The sequence below is a fragment of the Mobula birostris genome, chromosome 8, assembly GCF_030028105.1.
Source record: "Mobula birostris isolate sMobBir1 chromosome 8, sMobBir1.hap1, whole genome shotgun sequence".
NCBI lineage: Eukaryota > Metazoa > Chordata > Chondrichthyes > Myliobatiformes > Myliobatidae > Mobula > Mobula birostris.
In genome coordinates, this window is record NC_092377.1 from 126,422,328 (window position 1) to 126,445,786 (window position 23,459).

At 46.9% G+C, this 23,459-nt stretch overlaps 2 protein-coding genes across 4 annotated transcripts in view; both read right to left on the reverse strand.

The window, feature by feature from the left end:
* psmc4 (proteasome 26S subunit, ATPase 4) overlaps positions 1-2,841 on the reverse strand; it is a 37,803-nt gene extending 34,962 nt beyond the window's left edge. The window contains exons 1-2 of the mRNA XM_072266149.1: positions 2,741-2,841; positions 1,786-1,884 (exon numbers count right to left, since the gene is read on the reverse strand). Coding sequence (XP_072122250.1) covers positions 1,786-1,884; positions 2,741-2,776 — 135 coding nt within the window. The 5' untranslated portion in view covers positions 2,777-2,841. The remainder of the gene's footprint in view (positions 1-1,785; positions 1,885-2,740) is intronic.
* A 12,052-nt stretch (positions 2,842-14,893) lies between these two features.
* LOC140202314 (uncharacterized) overlaps positions 14,894-23,459 on the reverse strand; it is a 68,817-nt gene continuing 60,251 nt past the window's right edge. For 2 of the 3 annotated variants that reach the window (XM_072267221.1, XM_072267219.1), the window contains 6 exons: positions 19,245-19,291; positions 18,588-18,839; positions 18,010-18,230; positions 17,571-17,750; positions 15,305-15,350; positions 14,894-15,147 (listed from right to left, as the gene is read on the reverse strand). In XM_072267221.1, coding sequence (XP_072123322.1) covers positions 18,659-18,839; positions 19,245-19,291 — 228 coding nt within the window. In that variant the 3' untranslated portion in view covers positions 14,894-15,147; positions 15,305-15,350; positions 17,571-17,750; positions 18,010-18,230; positions 18,588-18,658. The remainder of the gene's footprint in view (positions 15,148-15,304; positions 15,351-17,570; positions 17,751-18,009; positions 18,231-18,587; positions 18,840-19,244; positions 19,292-23,459) is intronic. The other variant, XM_072267220.1, reaches the window with a different exon arrangement.

The following is a 23,459-nucleotide window of genomic DNA, read 5'->3' on the forward strand; positions in this document are numbered from 1 at the left end:
AGACCAGGAAAAAAAACAATTAAAGAAAAATAAAAATAAAAAATAAAAGACCAACACGACGCACAAAAGAAAACAAATTATGCAAACAATTCAAGCACACATTTGGGCCCTTTATGTAAGAAAGAATGTGCTGACATTGGAAACAGTTCAGAGGAGGCTCACGAGAATGATTCTGGAAAGAATATGGAATGTTTGATGGCTCTGGGACTTTACTCTCTGGAAGTTAGAAGAATGAGGGGGGAACCTCATTGAAACCTATCAAATGTTGAAAGGTCTAGATAGAGTGGATGTGGAGAGGATGTTTCCTTTGGTGAGGGAGTCCAGGAGCAGAGGGCACAGCTTAAGAGGGAAGTCTATTTAGAACAGAGATGAGGAGAAATTTCTTTAAGTACAGGGAGGTGAATCTCGAGGGAGAGTGGCTGTGGAGGCCAGGTAGTTGTGTGTACTTAAGGCAGAGATCGAAAGCTTCTACAGTCAGGACATGAAAGGAGATTTTTTGTTAGTCAGGGTGTGGAAGGTGATGGGGAGAAGGCATGAGAATGGGGTGTGAAAGGGAAATGAATCAGATGTAATGAAATGGTGGAACAAAATCAATGGACCAAAAGGCCCAATTCTTATGGTTTTGAGATCTTATATTCATGCATTTAACAGCTTCTTAAATGCACTTTTATCCAGAAGCTGCAACAATGCATCATGCTCCCAGTGTGGGTCTGAACGAGGGATACGGAGACAAGAATTGCACACAGTGCTCTTGGTATAGGTCTGACCAGAGATACAGAGCCCAGAACTGTGCACAGCGTTCCTGGTGTGGTCTGATACAGAGACTAGAACTGTGCACGATGCACCCAGAGATACAGAGCCCAGAACTGTGCACAGTGTTCCTGGTGTGGTCTGATACCGAGACTAGAACTGTGCATGATGCTCCCGGTGTGGGTCTGACCCAGAGATACAGAGCCCAGTGTACAGTGTTCCTGGTGTGGTCCGATCCAGGAATACGGTGACTGGAACTGCGCACGGTGCTCCCGGTGTGGTCTGACCCAGGGATATGGAGACTGGAACCGTGCACGGTGCACCCGGTGTGGTTCTGACCCAGGGATACGGAGACTGGAACCGTGCACGGTGCTCCCGGTGTGGGTCTGACCCAGGAATACGGAGACTGGAACTGTGCACGGTGCTCCCCATGTGGTTCTGACCCAAGGATACGGAGACTGGAACCATGCACGGTGCTCCCAGTGCAGGTCTGACCCAGAGTTATGGAAATCGGAACTGCGCACTGTTTTATGTACAGGGCTGCAACAGCCGTATTTCATGACACTTATTCACTGTGTGTGTCTGCCTTGGAGAATAAACTTGAAATGCCACGGTCTTAAGGTGCTGCTTCCACACTGAATGATCTTCTGACGTGAGCAGAGATTAGTACTGATGGGTTTCGTCCACTCAAAGGTGAAACAACCATTATAAATGAATGTGTGGGTGAAGAGTAGAATCTGGGGAGGGAGGAGAATGGAGCAGGATTGGTGTCTGCAGTCAAGTTGGAACACTCGATGGGCCAAAGTGTATGTTTCCTCATGGTATGATAATGATTTTTGACCAGCGGGAGCTTACAGAGACTGGGGAACAAAGGAAGCGGAGGCCAAAACTCATCAGGGTAAGCCGTATCTGATTCCTGGTCCAACATCTCAGACCAGCACAGGTGAGGCTATTCTGCCCCTCTGAACAGTACCCCCCCCCCACAGCCCTACCTTCCACAGACAACTCAATGTGTTCAGAACCCCTCCCTCTCACCTTGTACCGACTATACAGGTCCTCCAAGTCCTCCGGCTCTGGAGCCAGGAAGGACAGAGCCGTGTGTGGTCTGGACGTCATCAGCGCCGGAATCTCGTCCTGCGAACATGAGGAGAGGGACAGAAACCCAGGAGGGAGTCCAAGCAGGGGGAAACAAGTGGAACAATTAGCATTGACATGTCTGTATACCCGCTGTGGGCCATGGTGTCTCGGTAACCAACCCCTCCCCCACCACCACCCAGCCCCACCAACTCACCCAATCTATCGTCCCTCTACCCAAATATGGAGCTTGTTCCTCACCATGTCCCCATGGTGCATCTAGTCACTGCTCTGATTCTTCCCTTTCCATCTGTCTTACACTAACCCCTTCGATTCCCCACACCATACTTATTTCCTTCTCCCCTTTGTTCTAACCTCTTTTACCCTGTTTCATCCCCCCTCCTGACCTCTTCACTCCCGCTCTCCTTATCACTCCTTCTACTCTCCCCATTCCTTCCTGCAACTTTCCATCTTCCCCTCTCTTCTTCACCCTCCTCTTCCCTCTTCCCATCATCCCTCCCCCTCTTTCCCCTACGTCACCCTTTCCCTGTTCCCCTTTCCTTTCTTCCCCCTCCATTTCCCTTCCCTCTCTTCCACCTCCATTCCCCTTCTCCCCTCCTCCCCCTCGTCCTCTCTTCCCCCTCCATTTCCCCTTTCCTTTCTTCCCCCTCCATTTCCCCTTCCCTCTCTTCCACCTCCATTCCCCTTCTCCTCTCCTTCCCCTCCATTTCCCCTTGGCCTCTGCTCCCATCCATTATTCCTCCCTCCCTCCCTCCCTCCCTCCCTCCCTCCCCCAATGACGAAGTTGCCGGCCGGATCGCGGGGTATCTGAACGCAGCCCGAATCATCCCGCCCAGACCATGCTCCCTATTTTCCCGGTACCCGTCCCAGAGACGCTGCCCGTCCGCTTCCTTACCGCCGGCCGCTCCACCGCCAAGCCGAGCTCCTCCATGGCTGTCGATTCTGTCGCGTCACCCCCACTTCCGCCGGAAGCCGGCCGCAGGGGGCGGGACCTATCACACACAGCTTGAGCAACACATATCAAAGTTGCAGGGGATCTGCCGTCCATTGCTACCAACCTTATACTTCCCACACCTCTCACTTCCCGTTTCTACCTCCAACCCAAGATCCATAAACCTGCCTGTCCTGGCCGACCTATTGTCTCAGCTTGCTCCTGCCCCATCGAACTCGTTTCTGCATACCTCGACACGGTTTTATCACCCCTTGTTCAATCCCTTCCTACCTAAGTTCGTGACACTTCTCACGCTCTTAAACTTTTCGATGATTTTAAGTTCCCTGGCCCCCACCGCTTTATTTTCACCATGGATGTCCAGTCCCTATATACTTCCATCCCCCATCAGGAAGGTCTCAAAGCTCTACGCTTCTTTTTGGATTCCACACCTAATCAGTTCCCCTCTACCACCACTCTGCTCCGTCTAGCGGAATTAGTCCTTGCTCTTAATAATTTCTCCTTTGGCTCCTCCCACTTCCTCCAAACTAAAGGTGTAGCTATGGGCACCCGTATGGGTTCTAGCTATGCCTGCCTTTTTGTTGGCTTTCTGGAACAATCTATGTTCCGTGCCTATTCTGGTATCTGTCCCCCACTTTTCCTTCTCTACATCGACGACTGCGTTGGCGCTGCTTCCTGCATGCATGCTGAGCTCGTTGACTTTATTAACTTTGCCTCCAACTTTCACCCTGCCCTCCAGTTTACCTGGTCCATTTCCGACACCTCCCTCCCCTTTCTAGATCTTTCTGTCTCTGTCTCTGGAGACAGCTTATCCACTGATGTCTACTATAAGCCTACTGACTCTCACAGCTATCTGGACTATTCCTCTTCTCACCCTGTCTCTTGCAAAAATGCCATCCCCTTCTCGCAATTCCTCCGTCTTCGCCGCAACTGCTCTCAGGATGAGGCTTTTCATTCCAGGACGAGAGAGATGTCCTCCTTTTTTAAAGAAGGGGCTTCCCTTCCTCCACTATCAACTCTGCTCTTAAACACATCTCCCCCATTTCAAGTACATCTGCTCTCACTCCATCCTCCCGCCACCCCACTAGGAATACGGTTCCCCTGGTCCTCACCTACCAGCCCACCAGCCTCCGGGTCCAACATATTATTCTTCGTAACTTCCGCCACCTCCAACGGGATCCCACCACTAAGCACATCTTTCCCTCCCACCCTCTCTCTGTTTTCCGCAGGGATCGCTCCCTACGCGATTCCCTTGTCCATTCGTACCCCCCCATCCCTCCCCATTGATCTCCCTCCTGGCACTTATCCTTGTAAGCGGAACAAGTGCTACACATGCCCTTACACTTCCTCCCTTACCACCATTCAGGGCCCCAGACAGTCCTTCCAGGTGAGGTGACACTTCACCTGTGAGTCGGCTGGGGTGATATACTGTGTCCGGTGCTCCCGATGTGGCCTTCTATATATTGGCGAGACCCAACGCAGACTGGGAGATCGTTTTGCTGAACACCTACGCTCTGTCCGCCAGAGAAAGCAGGATCTCACAGTGGCCACACATTTTATTTCCACATCCCATTCCCATTCTGACATGTTTATCCACACCCTCCTCTACTGTAAAGATGAAGCCACACTCATGTTGGAGGAACAACACCTTATACTCCGTCTGGGTAGCCTCCAACCCGATGGCATGAACATTGACTTCTCTGACTTCCGCTAATGCCCCACCTCCCCCTCGTAACCCATCCGTTATTTATTTATATACACACATTCTTTCTCTCTCTCTCCTTTTTCTCCCTCTGTCCCTCTCACTATACCCCTTGCCCATCCTCTGGGTTTCTTCCCCCCTCCCCCTTTTCCTTCTCCCTAGGCCTCCTGTCCCATGATCCTCTCATATCCCTTTTGCCAATCACCTGTCCACCTCTTGGCTCCATCCCTCCCCCTCCTGTCTTCTCCTATCATTTTGGATCTCCCCCTCCCCCTCCCACTTTCAAATCTCTTACTCACTCTTCATTCAGTTAGTCCTGACGCAGGGTCTCGGCCTGAAATGTCGACTGTACCTCTTCCTAGAGATGCTGCCTGGCCTGCTGCGTTCACCAGCAACTTTGATGTGTGTTGCTTGAATTTCCAGCATCTGCAGAATTCCTGTTGTGTACACATAGTTTGAACAACTTTGTCGCTGCCCTCTAACTTTCTCCACCTGCCTTCACCTCTGGAGACACATTTATCTTTTACAAGTCCACTGCCTCTCACCGTGATCTTGACTATCCCACGCGTCACGTAATCACCCCATCCTCCCGCCGTTGGAACAGGGATCGCGTTCTCTTGACCACCCCAGAGGCACGTCCTCCATCTACGAGGGATCCTTTCATTAAATACACCCTTCTGTTCCAAACCACTCTCCCACTGCCCTTCTCCCCGCCCGGCCCAACCACTACTCTCCGCTTTCAGTCGGGATCGATCCCCTTGTCCATTCGGCTCTCCGCACTGATCTTCCTCCTGCCTCTTACCTAGTTGCAAATGCCGCACCTCCTCACTCACCACCATTCATCATCGGCTAATAGTGTTGAGGTCTTCAATGACGACGATGGACGAACATGTGGGTATGTTATCACGAATAAATATATAAATATCTTACAAAGTCAGGAAGATAATTGGGGTACTAAACCAAGTCAGTATTTACGTTGTGAACTACAGTATACTGGTGAGTTGCAGAACAGAGACACCTAGCGGCACATGAACGTAATTCACTGAATGTGGAGTCACGGGTAGACCGGGTGACGAAGCAGGCACTGGGCACCCTGGCCTTATCTGTCACTGAGTACAAGAGTTAGGATGTCATGTTACAGCTGTACAAGACGTTGGTAAGACCGCACTTGGAGTATTGTGTGCAGTTCTGGCCACATAGGTATAGGAAGGGTGTTATTAAGCTGGAGGGTGCAGGGAAGATGCACGAGAATGTAACCGGGACTGGAGGGCTTGAGTTATCAGGACAGGGTGGACAGACTGGGACTGTTTCCCTGGAGTGAAGGAGGCTGAGGGAGACCTTATGGAGGTTTATAAAACCATGAGGGGTGTTGATAAGGTGGATGGTCAGTCTTTTCCCCAGGGTAGGGAAATCTGAAATTAGAGGACATTGGTTTAAGGTCAGAGAAGAGAGATTTAAAAGAGACCCAAGCAGCAAGTTTTCACCCAGAGGGTGATGGGTATATGGAACAAGCTGCCAGAGGAAGTGGTTGAGGCAGGTATAACTTCAAGGTTTTATCGTGGACAGGTAAACTGATAGGAAAGGGTTGGAATATGTGCCAAAAGCAGCTCAGATCAGTATGGACAGTCCTGATGAAGGGTCTCAGCCAAACCGCCAACTGATTATTCCTTTCCTAATCTGCTGACTTCCTCCAGCATTTTATATGTGTTACTACGGACAGGTTAGGTCTGTTTTCTGCACTGTATAAGCTCATGTTCTGGCCTCTCAAGCTTACTGTGACCTTTTACAGTGTTTTATCACAACGAGGGGAAGATAGTCAGTCTTTTCCTCAGGGTAGGGGACTCTAAAACCAGAGGGCATAGGTCTAAGGTGAAAAGGGGAAGATTTAAAGGGGACTTGTGGGTAAAATAATTTGCACAGAGGGTGGTGAGTAAATGGAATGAGAGGAAGTGGTTGAGGAAGGTACATAACAACATTCAAAAGACACTTGGACACATACATTGATTGGAAAGCTTTAGAGGGATGTGGGCCCAAGGCGGAGAAATGGGACCAGCCCAGAAACACATCGGTCAGCATGGATAAGTTAGACGACGGGCCTGGTTTCTGCTCTGTATAGCTCTATGACCGTCACTGTGCTTTGTCTCTCAAGGTTAATAAATAACTATTTTGTCTCATCAGTAAACATGTGGTCTCACTGCCCAGTCATCAATGCAGATTGGGAACAGCTGGGGACAATGGAGATGGGCATTGACTCCAAGAAGCGGGGCAGAGTACAAGTCCCTGTCGTATCCTTGGTGCTAATTAGATTAGATTAGATTACGAGGACACTCAGTCCTCATTTATTGTCATTTAGAAATGCATGCATTAAAAATGATACAATGTTCCTTCAGAAAGATATCACAGAAACACAGGCCAAACCAAGACTAACTGACAAAACCACATAATTATAACATGTAGTTACAACAGTGCAAAGCAATACTATAATTTGATAAAGAGCAGACCATGGGCACGGTAAAAAAAAATGTCTCAAGTCCCAATAGCCCCATCATCTCAGGCAGATGGAAGCGCCGCAAACTCGCCGATGCATTGGAAGCACCCAACTGCAGCCAACTCTGAGTCTGTCCGAAAACTTCAAGCCTCTGACACCAAGCACCGAGCACCATCTCTGCCGAGCGCTTGGACCCCGTCCTGGCCGCCGAGCAACAAGCAATGCCAAGGACCCGGGGTCTTCTCCTCCAGAGATTCTGGATCACACAGTAGCAGCGGTGACGAAACAGGCATTTCAGAAGTTTCACCAGATGTTCCTCCATGCTTTCATGTCTGTCTCCATCAAATCAGAATTGTGCACGGCACCCTACTTGACAAATAACAGATATCATCCACCGGAGTGGATGCTGTGAGCTGCGTCATGCCACCATCTTCTCCTCCCTTCCTAATGTGGAAGTACTTGAGAGCTTCAAGTTCCCAGGAGTGAACATCACCAACAATTTGTTCTGGTGTAATCATATACACTCAATGGTCTAGAAAGCACACTGATGTCTCTACTTCCTCAGAAGGCTAAAGATGTCTCCATTGACACTCACCAATCAATGGACAATAGATAACATCCTATTCAGGTGCATCATGTCTTGGTATGGCAACTGCACCGCCCGTGATGACAAGAAACTGCAGAGGGCAGTGGGCACCACTCAACAAACCCTACAAACCAACCTTCACTTCATAGACTCTGTCCACACTTCACGCTGCCTCGGTAAAGTAGCCAGCAAAATCAAAGAGCCCTCCCACCCTGGACATCCTCTCTTCTCCCCTTTCCCATTGGGCAGAAGATACAAACCCTGAAAGCACACCACCAATCTCAAGAACAAATTCTATCCTGCTTTGTAAGACCATAACATAGAGAAAGATGAACTCTTGATCTCCTGAACAATCTACCTCTCGTGGACCTTGCGTCTTATCTATCCACCTGTGTTTTCTCTGTAACTCTAACACTATATTCTACATTCTGTTTTGCCTTTTCAATTACTTAGGTAAGGAATGATCTGTCTGGATGGCAAGCAACAGCTTCTCACTGTGTCAAGGTACATGTGACAACAATAAACCAATTAGTAATCTCTGATCCCTCCAGCATCTCCACTCTCTCTAACCCAACAACTATCCAATAGTTCTGGGATGGAATGGATTAGGTTGGGGGAATGGGATGAGATGAGTTGTGGGGTGGGATGGGATGGGGTGTGGGATAGGATGCAGTGGTTTGGGATAGGATGAGATGGGATGGATTGGGATGGGATGAGATAGAATGGGTTGGGATAGGATAGGATGAGATGGGTTGGGATGTTATGGGATGGTTGGAATGGGTTGAGATGGAACAGGATGGGATTAGGTGGGGGAATAGGATGAGATTAGATATCGGAGGAAATGGGATTCGGTGAAATAAGGGGTGGTTTGGGATAGGATGACATGAAATTGTTGGGAAAGCATGGAATAGGATAGGAATAGGTTGGGATGGGATGAGATGAGTTGGGATAGGATAGGATGGGAGGGGATGAGATTGGATGGGTTTGGATGAGTTGGAGTAGGATGATGTGGGATGTGATGGGATGGTTTGGTTATGTTGGGATGGAATGGGATCGGAAGCAGTGGAATGGGATGAGTTGTTTGGGTTAGGATGACATGGGATAGATTGGGAGGAGGTGAGATGGGATGAATTGGGATAGGATGGGATGGGATAGGATGTGATGTAGTGCTAGTGGGGCGGAGGCAGTGATGTGATTGAAGGGAGACTATGAATCCCTCTGAACTCTCTGAGAGAGTGAGAGATAGAGACCACTCCCCCCCAACATGACTGATACCCCATTCTCTCCGGCTCCCAGCCAGTCTCCCCAACCCATCCACTCATCTGATTACCATTTCACAACCCTGTCTCCCCCCTCAACCCCCCATGAGTCCACCTCCCACACGACTCCCCTGCCCCACCGTGAGAGGATTGGGTTGGGAGTGGGAAATTCGAGTCAAGGACCGGGCAGCACCTCCATACTCAGGACAGGATATCGGTGAGCGGTCAAGAACAAGTCAAACATCACCCAATAATGATTGATTAGCTTTATTTGTCACCTGTAGATTGTAACGTACAATGTGAAAGGTGTTGTTTGTGTCAACACAGTCTGTGGATGTGGTAAGTGCAGCCCGCAAGTGTCCCCATGCTTCCCACTACTTACTAACCCTAACCAGTACGTGTTATTAATCCTGCCTGCATGGCTTTGGGATATGGGAGAAACCAGAGCACCTGGGACAAGTCCACACAATCACAGGGGTAATATACAAACTCCTTACAGACAGTGGTGGGTGTTGATCCTCAGTTGTTGGTGCTGTAAAGCATTATGCTAACCATCACGTCCTAATGAGTCCAAACAAACATCTCTGACTACAACTCCATCGGGCAGTGGTCGGCACAGAACATCCTGCAGACACTGCGGGACAGGGGCTCAATGGAGACCGTGGGGTAGCTCCCTGAGCAAACGCCAGAACGCCTCGTCACTTAATCTCACCAACAAACGTTCTCTCAAATGTTCAAAGGGTTTATCACCCCAGAGAGCTACAGACATTAAGTGGCCACTTTATTAGCTACGTGCTGGTTAATTCAAGAATCCAATCAGCCAGTCGTGTGGCAGCAACCCAAAGTAAAAAAGCATACAGACCTGGTCAAGCAGTTCGGTTGTTCAGACCAAACATCAGAATGGGGAAGAAATATCATCTGTGACATCGACTGTGGATTGATTGTTGATGCCCGAACGGAGACTTTGAATATTTCAGGAACTCCTGATATCCTTGGTTTTTCAGGCACAGCAGTATCTAGAGCTTACACAGAATGGTACGAGAAACAAACATCCAGTGAATGCCAGTCCTGTGACCGAAAACTGAGAAGGTGAAGGGGAGTAGATGAGGAGATATTGTGTGGGTGTTGAAACAGAAATAAAGGAATTTCAGAGATAGGGGAATGGAGGTGCTTAGGGGCTTCAGGGAGCCACAGTGATATGGAGGGGTAACAGAATCAGAATTAGATTTATTATCAATGGCATACATCAGGAAATTTGTTGTATTGCAGCAGCAATACATTGCAATGCATAATAATAAAAACTTTAAATTACAATAAAAACAAAATGCAAAAAAAATCAGTAGTGCAGAAAGAAAGGGGAAATCTGTTGTTCATGGATTCATTGTCCATTCAGAAATCTGATGGCGGAGGGGGAAGAAGCTGTTCCTGTAACATTGAATGTGAGTCTTCAGGCTCCAGTACCTCCTCATTAATGGTAGCAATGATTGATGTGGTCCCTAATGATGGATGCAGTCCTTTTGAGGCATTATCTTTTGAAGGTGGCCTGGATGCTGGGGAGGCTCATGCCCATCATGGAGCTGGCTGAGTTGACATTTTTTCTGATCCTGTGCAATGGCCCCTCCAAAGCAAGTGGTGATGCAGTCAGCTGGAATGCTCTCTATGGTACATCTGTAGAAATTTGTGAGTGTCCTTGGTGACAATCCCACCCTCCTCATATTCCTAATTAAATATATATGCTGTCGTACCTTCTTTGTGATTGCACTGGGATAGATCCTCAGAGATGTAGACACCCAGTAATTTGAAATTGCTCACCCTTTCCACTTCTGATCCCTCGATGAGGACTGGTGCGTGTCGCCTTACCCTTCTGAAATCCACAATCAATTCTTTGATCTTACTGACATTGAGTGCAAGTCGTTGCTGCAACACCACTCAACCAGCTGATCAATCTCACTCCTGTACGCCTCCTTGTCATCACCTCAAATTCTGCCAACAATAGATATATCAGCATTCGAGCTGTATCTAGCCACACAGTCATGGGTGTAGATAGAGTAGGGCTAAGCATACTCTACATCTTTGAGGTGTGTCACTGTTTATTGTCAACGAGGACGCTTCCAATATCCAGTGACTGTGGTTTCCCGGTGAGGAAGTCAAGTATCTAATTGCAGGGGGAAGTACAGAGGCCCAGGTTCTGGAGCCTTTTGATTGTAACTGAGGTTATAATCGTGTTGGGACAGGTTATCAGATCCCTACCAGGTACACCACCAGGGCCTGTTGCCTTGTGAAGGTTCACTATCATGAAAGATGCACTGACGCTGGCCTCCAAGACAGAAATCACGGGGTCACTGGATGCTGCAGGGATTCACATAGATGTAGTTATATTCTCCCTTACAACGGAAGCATTAAACGCTCTGAGCTCATCAGGGAGTGAAGCATCACAGTCATTTTGCTGTTACCTTTCACTTTGTAGGAAGTAACATCTTGCAAACCCTGCCAGAGCTGATGTGCATCCAATTCCTTCTCTAACCTCAATCAGAATTGATTTTTTGTTTGCTCTTAAAGATAGCCTTTTGTAGATCATACCTGGACTCAAAGATGAATCCCTGAATATTGTCCAGTCCACTGGCTCAAACTAGTCTTGTAAGCACTCTTCCATCTCCCTTGACCGTACCTTATTAGATCTCACCATGAATGCTGCAGTCTTTAGTCTCTGCCTATTCACTGGGAGTACAGTCAAATGATCAAACTTTTCAAAGTGTGGGCTTGGGATGGCGGTAAGCATTCCTGATGGTAGTATAATAGTAATCAAATGCGTTGGTTCCTCTGGTTCCACTGGTGATATGTAGATGGTTGTTGTTCAGAGAGGTCTTCATGCTGGCCTCATTGAAACCCTCACAATGTTAGAAAAGGCATCAGGGCATGCTGTTTCATGCCTGCTGATGATTACGTTGCTCAGCTCCTCCAGAACCTACCTGACACTAGCCTGAGGTGGAATGTACACCACTATGAGGATAATGGCAGAGATCTTCCTCTGTAGATAAAAAAGGACGATATTTAATCGCTAGGTGTTCCAGGTCAGGTGAGCAAGACTGAGACAGGACCGATATGTCTGTGCACCACAATGAGTTAATCATAAGTCATACTCCAACTGCTCTTCCTTTAAAACTGTACTGTTCTGTCTTTGCGGAGAATGGTACAGCAATCGAACTGCAACACTGCTACCAAATGTTGGAGGATAGCCATGTTTCCATGAAGCAAAGTACACAGCAGTTCCTGATGTCCCTCTAACACAGTGATTTTGTTTTGAGATCTTCAATTTTATTTTAGAGAGGCTGTATATTCGCCATAAGGATCATCTGGAGTGAAGATCTAAAAGTTTGTGGTTTCAGTCTCACTTTCCACCCAGCATGCTTTCCGTGTTTCCTCTTTCTTAAATGGGAAACTATGTTCTCAACCTGAGTCTGCAGACCAGGTTTCGTCAATTTTGAGTATTGATAATTTTTAAGGGTCTTAGAATAATGTTGGTTACTGAAGTACCCATGGCTGTGACTGTGGATTTCTGCTCCAGTGATCCTGAACTGGAAGATGTGATGATTCCCATCAAAGCTGCTGGCAATGAATCACACACTATCGGCATCATCCTTGGTGTAGGGGATTGAAGGAGTTGTAGAGGTGGGGAGGGGTGTAGGGACTTGAGGGAGTTGAGAAGACAGATAGTGGTGCCTGGACCACGGTGTAAGATGACAGCAGCAGCAGGCGGTTGGGGGCATCATTATATGTGGGACCTTGTTGTGACAGCCACTGACTGCTTCTCTTCCCTCCATGGTAACACCCTGCAGAACGGGTGCCTCATTGGCTATCTAGATATGCCGTGACAATGGCGGCAATGTCAGTCTCCTATTAACTCTGTCCCAGTGGGTTTAAATGGAGCAGGAAATGGGTTCCGATAAGTTTAAAGAGAGCAGGAAACTGAGTTGTTTGACGCATCAAGATCCTAAACAATGGAATTGCGATTACTGAAGCTTTGCTGAACTCTTTCAAACTGAATGTAAAACTCTATTGTTGTAAAGGGTTCCCGAGGATCTTTGTGTACACACCTCTCTGGCTGTGGATTCCCACCCCAGTATGGAGATAACTCTTCCACACAGCCTTTCTCCCTCTGCTTGAACATCAATCTCAAAATAAGTTATTATCGAAGTACAAAACTGTACGATATACTACCTTGAGATTCATGTTTTCAGACATTTACGGGGGAAAAAAGTGACAGAATACAACTTTTTTTAAGAGTCTATACATAAACAGATGAAGACTGACAACAGGTGTCAAACACACGTTGTCCTTTTCTTCCACCCATCTTCAAGAAGTCCTGCTCAGTGGGGCACTCCGTCTGAAGATTCCTTCCTCAGTTGTTTTTTTTTGACTTTTAAGTTTTATTTGTCTCAACTGCGTCAAAAGATAAATGCATTGCTTGCATCAAATCAAATCAGCAAGCATCGTGCTAGGCAGCCCACAGGTGTCACCACGTTTCCGATGTCAACATAGCACGTCCACAACTTACCAACCATCTTTGTAATGTGGGAGGAAATTGGAAGAGAGTGGTGGAATCATTGATTGCTGGATAGGTGGAGAACCAGAGAGTGGTCAGGAAGCAGGGAGTCTTCAGCAGGATGTGAACAGATGAGGAAAATTGGCAAACAATTTGCAGATGAGATATGATGTTGGGAAGAGTATTGTCATGTACTTTGGTAGAAGGAATAAAGACGTTCGCTATTTTCTAACTAAGGAGCAAATTCAGAGAGCAGTAGTGCAAAAGGTCTTAGGAGTCCTTGTGTAGGGTTCCCTAAAGGATAACTTGCAGGCTGAGTAATAAGGAAGGTAAATGCAAAGTTAGTATTAGTTTCAAGAGGAACATTGGCTGGTGTTTAGAGGTTGAAGATAGAGGTAGGAGGATGCTTTTCTGATTAAACTCTGTGACATGTGGTGTACCACAGGGTACCTCATGTGCGATGTGTTAACAACCGAGTTGCAACTGTTGGAGGTATGATTGGTAGGTTTGTGGCCAAGACAAGTTGATGGTGTTGTGGAGAGCGAGGAAGGTTGGCTTGGATACAGGTCAGATGGAAAGTTGTCCAGAGAGAGGCAAATGGAGTTTAATACAAATGAGGCCAAGGTGATGTATTCTGGGAAGTCAAATTCGGTAGAACATTCACAATTTATGATGGGGCACTGGGGGCGTGGATCAGAGAGTCCGTGGGATTCAAATCTAGAGCTCCCTGAAAACAGCAACACCATGAGAAGGCCTACAGGGCAGCTGCTTTCAGAGATCAGGGTATGGAATGTAAAAGATGGGATGTTATGTTAGAACTTGACAAGACACTGGTCAGACTGCACTGGGATCACTGTGTACAGTTCAGCTGACTGCACTACAGGAAGGCTGGCCTCACATTGGAGGGAGAGCTGAGGAGATACACTATGATGTTGTCGGGATCGGGTGGTGGGGGCTTTAGTCACGTGGAGTGATTGAACGGGTTGGAGCAGATTCCTCTGGAGTGTCGGAGGCTGAGGGGAGACCTGATGGATGTGCTGCTTGAGGTCAATATATTGCCAATAATAGGAATTGCTAGCGCAAATTGATTAAGATCAAAAAATTTTCGGAATTGAAACCAGATACGCAAGGTATGTTTAACTATCGGGTTGCAAACCTGCTTATAGCGTTTCAAATCGGAAGGAAGAGAAGATCCTAATACAGAGCCAAGTGCATAGCCTTGAACAGAATGTAATTCCAATACTACCCATTTAGGAATGGATAGTGTATCTTGGTCAAGTAGCCAAAATTTCATGTGTCAAGTATTAATTGCCCAGTAATAAAATCTGAGGTTAGGTAACACCAAGCCTCCATCTCACTTAGCTTTCTGTAGATGTATTCTACCCAATCTCGGGTTTTTATTTTGCCAAATAAATGAAGAGATTTTTGAGCCTACTTTATCAAAAAAGGATTTTGGAACAAAAATCGGTAATGCCTGAAATATATATTAATATTTTGGCAGTATAAACATCTTAACAGCATTAACACGACCAGTCAAAGTTAAATAAAGTGGAGACGATTTAAGGGAAAGTTGTGTAATATGGTCAATTTAGTCACGTGGTGTGATTGAACGGGTTGGAGCAGATTCCTCTGGAGTGTCGGAGGCTGAGGGGAGACCTGATGGACGTGCTGCTTCAGGTATCGACACTGCCGATGGTGGGATCTCTCTGTGCGTTCGCATCCTGCGCATCTCCATCCAGACCGATATTCTCCGACACATTTCCTGACGTTGTCTCCTGGAGGTACAACAGAGGGGAAGGTCACTGAGAGTCTGTTCACTGAGCGACAGAGTTGGGTCACGGAGACGGAGAGCGAGGTGGGGCACCGGACAGGCAGTGAGCAAGGTTGCCACAGTTAAGAGAACTGAACACGAGGATTCCCCAGGTCACTTACCACAGAATGAGAACCAGGGCAACAGGCACGCCAACTCTCAACATCACTGTAGAATAAAAATGTTACAATTAGACTGATTTGACCATAAACATACTCGAATGATATGGGAAAGTCTGATACCCATCCTCCTCCCCACTCCCATGGCTGCAGCACCATCCACACCCATCCCGGCCGTACCTCTATCCATCCCATAGTCCCACTTACTCCCCATCTTCACTGCCTTTTGTATCTCTCCATCCCCTTCCTAAATCACAAGTACAGGGTTCTGTAAACATGGTGTCACTGGTAGACAGGATGGTGAAGAAGGTGTTTGGCACACTGGCTTTCATCAGTCAAGGCAGTGAGTACAGAAGCTGGAACATTACGTTGCATTTGTGCAAGATGTTGGTGAGGCTGCATTTGGAATATTGTGTTGGTCAGTGTGTTTCTTGTTACTTTGAATGAAAGGTGCAATTCGGGGGGGGGGGGGGAGGGGGACAATCCAGAAGTTCACAATACCACTGGGAATGAAAGTGTTAACAAATGAGAAGTGTTTGATGTTTCTGGGCCTGTATTCGCTGGACTTCTGAATGATGAGGGAAGGGGGTCTCATTGAAGCCTCCTGGATACAGAAAGTCCTAGATAGAGTGGACACAGGGAGGACCTTTCCATCTGTAGGAGATTCCAGGATCCAAGGAAACAGCGACAGGATAAAGGGACACACACAAAATGCTGGAAGAGCTCAGTGTAAACAGTCAATGTTTCGGGCTGAAGCCCTTAATCAGGAATGGTTTAATCTTTTCATTAGATGCTGCCTGGCCTGCTGAGTTCTACCAGTATTTTCTACCAGGATAAAGGGAAGTCACTTTGGAAATAAGATAAGGAATTGTGGAAAGTGTTGAATTTGCAGATTGAGACCAAGTCATTAGATGTACAATAAAGTAGCCACTGTGTGTACGTGTATGGTCTCTGCTGCTGTAGCCCATCCACTTCAAGGTTTGACATTTTATGTGTTCAGAGATGCTCTTCTGTGTATCACTGTCGTAATGTCTAGTTCTTTGACTTACTGTCACCCTCCTGTTGGCTTGAACCAGTCTGGCCATTCTCTCTGACCTCTCTCGTTAACAAAGCATTTTCACCCACAGAACTGCTGCTCACTGGATTTCTTTTTGTTTATTTTGTTTTCACATATTCTGTGTAAACTCTGGAAATTGTTGTGTGCGAAAATGCCAGGAGATCAGCAGTTTCTCAGATACTCAAACACCCTGACTGGCAACAACAATCAGTTCACATCTTGTAACAAAGTGCATGACCAAACACTTCCCTACTCTGTGTTCCATCTGCAACCTCTTTGCACATTCTCCTAGTCTGTCCAAGACCTTACAGTCACTTATTGTTTCCTCAACACCACCTACTCCTCCACCTCTATTTGCATCATCAACAAACCTGGCCACAAAGCAATCAATTCCCTCCAGCAAACCAATGATATACAACGAGAAAAGAAGTGGTTCCAACACCAAAACTTGCGGAACGCCACTACTCACTGGCAGCCAACCAGAAAAGGTCTCCCTTTATCCCCCCCGCCAACTCTTAGCCTCCTGCCAGTCAGCCAATCTTCTATCCATAGCAGAACCTTTCCTGTAATACTGTGAGCTCTTATCTTGTTTAACAGCCTCTTGTGTGGCAGCTTATCAAAGGCCTTCTGAAAATCCAAGTAAACAGCACCCACTGACTCTCCTTTGTCTATCCTGCCTGTTATTTCCTCACAGAATTCCATCAAGATTTCCTCTGAAGGAAACCATGCTGACTTTGGCCTATTTCATCATGTGCCTGCTAGTATCCAGAAACCTCAGCCTCAATCTTCCCAACCAATGAAGTCAGGCTAACTGATTGATTATTCCCAATGCCTCAATGTCTTCAGAACCCTGGTGTATCGTCCATGGTCCAGGTGACGTATCTACCTGCAGACCTTCCAGCTTCCCAATCACATTCTCATTAGGAATAGCAACAACACTTTCTTCTGCCCCGACACTCTCGGATTTTTGGCATACTGCTGGTGTTTTACACAGTGAAGATGAATGCAAAATACTTATTGATTTGTTTGGCAATCTTTTTGTCCCCCATTACTACTTCTCCAGCCTAATTTTCCAGTGGTGCAGTATCTACTCTTGCTTCTCGCGGATATGGGAGGATGGGACTGAGAATAAAATCAGCCGAGCCAGAATGGAGCAAAGGACTCAATGGGCTGAATCGCCACATTCTGCTTCTACATCCTAGAACAGCTCACCTCAAACTTCAGGTACAGAGTGGGAAGCCCCACCTGGAATTACTATCTCCATATGCGCACTCGTGGTGGTGTCCCACACCCATCTTCTGTCTGTCTCAGTGGACACTGGCGTCTGAGATGTTATCTGTGGTGGGATAGACAACTGGTCTACTAGTGTCCTCTGCCTGGGACACTCCACTCCTGAAAAACACAATGGGTACACCTCAGAGCCGAGCTGCTGTCCTTCGATCCGCGCTTCTCCAAGGTCGGATGAGTCCTGTGGGGAGGAGCGGTGAGCTCGGTGCAAAGGGAGCAAGGGGTGAGCCTGTCCCACAGAGCTGGTCTGTCCCAGGACTCAGTGACACAATCACACACCATAGGAACATGCCCTTTGGGGACAAACCAACAGAGCCAGTCCCATTGGCTTGCATTCATTCTGAAACCTTTCCCATCCATGTACCTTTCTGAGTGACTTTTAAACGTTGTTATTGTAACCGGCAACAAACACTTCTGGCTGCTCATTCCAGGTATGGACCTTCTTCTGGGTGAAAATGCTGCTTAAAGCTCTGCATAACCTTGGAAGGCAGGCTATGTGTATTCACCCCATCCATGTCCCTCGTCATGATAGGTAGATAGATAGAAGACAGCCACATCATTCCCCCATTGTCGAGATGTCCAACACTAGAAGGCAGACATTTAACCAAAATTGGTAACTTTGTAAAATTTTTACTGTTAATTTTTTGGAATTCGCAGTGAGTGATGGATTGCTGGAATGTGCTACCAAGGGTGATGGTGGAAGCGGATACAATACAAGAGTTAAAATGTCCTTAAATAGACACATGAATGTATGGAGAACGGAGGGATATGGACATTGTGTAGAGAGAAGAGATTAGGTTAGTTAGGCGTTTAATTAACAGTTCAAGGGCGAGCACGGATGGGCTTTCGTGGACATCCAGATGGGAGACAGGGGAAACACGGATAATAACCTATCGGAATCGTGGGATCCCAGAGTATCGGACCCTCTCCCCCAGCAATTACCTGACGTGCCGAAGCCGATCTCACAGTAGATGGTGCGGGGGATAACCCAGCTGTAGTTCAGGATAACATGGTCAGCATCCGCTCTGGCCTGGCTGGTGTTTTGACAGCAGAGTCTGTTCCCCTCCCCCCTGGTGCAGACATCTCTGAAGGGTCCTCCTTTGTCGTGAAGGTGCAGGCTCTGTGCAGCAGTCGGAAAACAGGAGCAGCTGAAGGAGCTGGTGTCTGGAGTGAAACGGCAGGTGCCATGCTGACCTGTTGAGAGAAGTGTATTCTTGGTCAATGGGGTTGGGGGGAGATCATCACCTTTACTTCCCCTTCTTCAACATGCCACCACCCCATCACACCCCCCCGGGGTCAGACACAGAGTGATGTTCCCTCTACACTGTCCCATCACACAATCCCGAGGTCAGACACAGAGGGAAGCTCCCTCCACACTGTCCCATCACTCAATCCCAGAGTCAGACACAGAGTGAAGTTCCCTCCACGCTGTCCCATCACACACTCCTGGGCTCAAACACAGAGTGAGGCTTACCTCCCACCATCCCGTCACACACTCCCGGGGTCAAACACAGTGTGAAGTTCACTCCCCACCGTCCCATCACACACTCCCAGATTCAGACACAGAGTGAAGCTCACTCCACACTGGGGTATACTTACCAAGAACAGATCCGACATTCATCACCCAGACACAGACTGCGAGGGACCTGAGGAGGGAGAAAGGTTGAGGTCAGGAGTGAGTCATGGAATCAGACCACACCTGTCCAGGTGCGGGGACAGGGCAGCAGGTGCCGGTCTGGCCCCCTCCCAGGATATTTCACAGCTGCTGTCCCTCACCCACTGCACATGCGGAAAACACAGAAAATCCTTCAGAAAATAGACACAGCGCACAGCTGGGAGTAGAAGACGTAAAATTCTTTGAGAGAACACAGACATTCAGTCAGCCAGCAGTGCGGTGAGGCAGCCAGGCCGGCGGTCAGTCAGTGGCTCGTCGATGCAGGCGAGCACTCAGCCAGACTGCCTCAGTCTAGACGGTCATCTGCATCCCTGCCCTCGCAAGATGTTTCATAGGCCTGGAGATCTCCACCGTCTGACACGTAGGACTATGGACAGAAAGATTCCTCTCTTGCTCTCTCTGTCTCTCTCCCCATACCCCAACACATACTCTGCAGGTTGTGTGTTTGGTGTGAGAGGGTTTATGTAGGTGTGTTTGGTGTCTTGGTTGTATGTTTGGTGTGAGAGGGTTTCTGTAGGTGTGTTTGGTGTCTGTAGTTTGTGTGTTTGGTGTGAGAGGGTTTCTGTAGGTGTGTTTGGTGTGAGAGGGTTTCTGTAGGTGTGTTTGGTGTCTGTAGTTTGGGTGTTTGGTGTGAGAGGGTTTCTGTAGGTGTGTTTGGTGTCTGTAGTTTGTGTGTTTGGTGTGAGAGGGTTTCTGTAGGTGTGTTTGGAGTCTGTAGTTTGGGTATTTGGTGTGTGAGGACAGGACAGGATCAGTGTTTTCTCTGGAGTGAAGGGGGCTGGGGTACCTCAGTTTGTTTTTAAATAATCAGGGGTGTTGGTAAATCACAGATTATTCCGCAGGGTGGGGGTGGGGAAGAAGATGGGCTGCATCACTGTCTGGTATGGTGGGGGCTACTGCACAGGACTGGAAGAAGCTGCAGAGAGTTGTAAATCTAGTTGGCTCCATCTTGGGCACTAGCCTACAACTTACTCAGGACATTTTCAAGGAAAGGCGGCATCCATTATTAAGGATCTCCAGCACCCAGGGCACGCCCTTTTCTCACTGTTACCAATAGGTAGGAGGTACAGAAGCCTGAAGGCACACACTCAGCGATTCAGGAACAGCTTCTTCCCCTCTGCTATCCAATTCCTAAATGGACATTGAACCCTTGAACACTACCTCACTTTTTAAATATATATTATTTCTGTTTCTGCACGATTTTAATATACCACAGAAACTACAGCACAGAAACAGGCCTTTTGGCCCTTCTTGGCTGTGCCGAACCATAGTCTGCCCAGTCCCACTGACCTGCACATGGACCATATCCCTCCATACACCTCCCATCCATGTATCTGTCCAATTTATTCTTAAATGTTAAAAAAGAACCCTCATTTACCACCTCGTCTGGCAGCTCATTCCATACTCCCACCACTCTCTGTGTGAAGAAGCCCCCACTAATGTTCCCTTTAAACTTTTCCCCCCTCACCCTAAACCCATGTCCTCTGTTTTTTTTCTCCCCTTGCCTCAGTGGAAAAAGCCTGCTTGCATTCACCCTATCTATACCCATCATAATTTTATATACCTCTATCAAATCTCCCCTCATTCTTCTACGCTCCAGGGAATAAAGCCCTAACCTATTCAACCTTTCTCTGTAACTGAGTTTCTCAAGTCCCGGCAACATCCTTGTAAACCTTCTCTGCACTCTTTCAACCTTATTTATATCCTTCCTGTAATTTGGTGACCAAAACTGAACACAATACTCCAGATTCGGCCTCACCAATGCCTTATACAACCTCATCATAACATTCCAGCCCTTATACTCAATACTTTGATTAATAAAGGCCAATGTACCAAAAGCTCTCTTTACGACCCTATCTACCTGTGACACCACTTTTAGGGAATTTTATATCTGTATCCCCAGATCCCTCTGTTCCACTGCACTCTTCAGTGCCTTACCATTAACCCTGTATGTTCTATGTTGGTTTGTCCTTCCAACGTGCAATACCTCACACTTGTCAGTATTAAACTCCATCTGCCATTTTTTAGCCCATTTTTCCAGCTGGTCCAACTCCCTCTGCAGGCTCTGAAAACCTTCCTCACTGTTTACTGCACCTCCAATCTTTGTACCATCAGCAAACTTGCTGATCCAATTTACCACATTATCATCCAGATCATTGATATAGATGACAAATAACAATGGACCCAGCACTGATCCCTGTGGCACACCAATTTACCACCTCTCCATGTATACCTAGCGACTGAATTTTCCTAACTAACCTCCCATGCGGGACCTTGTCAAAGGCCTTACTGAAGTCCATGTAGACAATATCCACTGCCTTCTCTTCATCCACTTTCCTGGTAACCTCCTCAAAAAACTCCAATAGATTGGTCAAACATGACCTACCACGCACAAAGCCATGTTGACTCTCCCTAATAAGTCCCAGTCTATCCAAATGCTTGTAGATTCTGTCTCTTAGTACTCCCTCCAATAACTTACCTACTACCAACGTTAAACTTACTGGCCTATAATTTCCCGGATTACTTTTCAATCCTTTTTTAAACAACGGAACAACATGAGCCACTCTCCAATCCTCCAGCACCTCACCTGTAGACAGCGACATTTTAAATATTTCAGCCAGGGCCCCTGCAATTTCAACACTAGTCTCCTTCAAGGTCCGAGGGAACACCCTGTCAGGTCCCGGGGATTTATCCACTTTAATTTTCCTCAAGACAGCAAGGACCTCCTCCTTTTCGATCTGTACAGTTTCCATGATCTCACTACTTGTTTCCCTTAATTCCATAGACTTCATGCCAGTTTCCTTAGTAAACACAGACGCAAAAATCCTATTTAAGATCTCCCCCATTTCCTTTGGTTCCGCACATAGCTGACCACTCTGATCTTCAAGAGGACAAATTTTATCCCTTACAATCCTTTTGCTCTTAATATACCTGTAAAAGCTCTTTGGATTATCCTTCACTTTGACTGCCAAGGCAACCTCATGTCTTCTTTTAGCCCTCCTGATTTCTTTCTTAAGTATTTTCTTGCACTTCTTATACTCCTCAAGCACCTTGTTTACTCCCTGCTTCCTATACACGTCATACAACTCCCTCTTCTTCTTTATCAGAGTTGCAATATCCCATGAGAACCAAGGTTCCTTATTCCTATTCACCTTGCCTTTAATCCTGACAGGAACATACAAATTCTGCACTCTCAAAATTTCTGCTTTGAAGGCTTCCCACCTACCGATCACATCCATGCCAGAGAACAACCTGTCCCAATCCACACTTTTTAGATCCTTTCTCATTTCTTCAAATTTGGCCTTCTTCCAGTTAAGAACCTCAACCCTGGGACCAGATCTATCCTTGTCCATGATCAAGTTGAAACTAATGGTGTTATGATCACTGGAACCAAAGTGCTCCCCTACACAGACTTCCGTCACTTGTCCTAACTCATTTCCTAACAGGAGATCCAATATTGCATCCCCTGTAGTTGGTCCCTCTATATATTGATTTAGAAAACTTTCCTGAACACATTTTACAAACTCTAAACCATCTAGACCCCTAACAGTATGGGAGACCCAATCAATATATGGAAAATTAAAATCCTCTACCACCACAACTTCATGTTTCCTGCAGTTGCCTGCTATCTCTCTGCAGATTTGCACTTTCAATTCTCTTTGACTATTGGGTGGTCTGTAATACAATCCCACTAAAGTGGCCATACCTTTCCTGTTTCTCAGCTCCACCCACAAGGACTCAGTATATATTCAATATACTTGTACTGTAATTGATTTACTTATTATATTTTTTCTTCTGTATCATGTATGGCATTGAACTGCTGCTGCCAAGTTAACAGATGTCACAACACGTAACGGTGATAATAAACCTGATTCTGAAGTTTAAAACTAGAGGGCACGGGTCTCTGGTGAAAGATTTAAAGGAACCATTAAATTCCAACAAATTCAGAGTTCAATTCCAACGTTGTCTGCCAGACGTTTGTACGTCCTTCCCATGAGAGTGTGGGTTTCCCCAGGCAGTCAGGGTTCCTCCCACAGTCCAAAGATGTAGGTTAATAGGTCATTATAAATTGTCCTGTCATTGGGTGGTTAAATAGGTGGATTACTGGGAGTCGCTTCTGTGTTGTATCTTGAAATAAA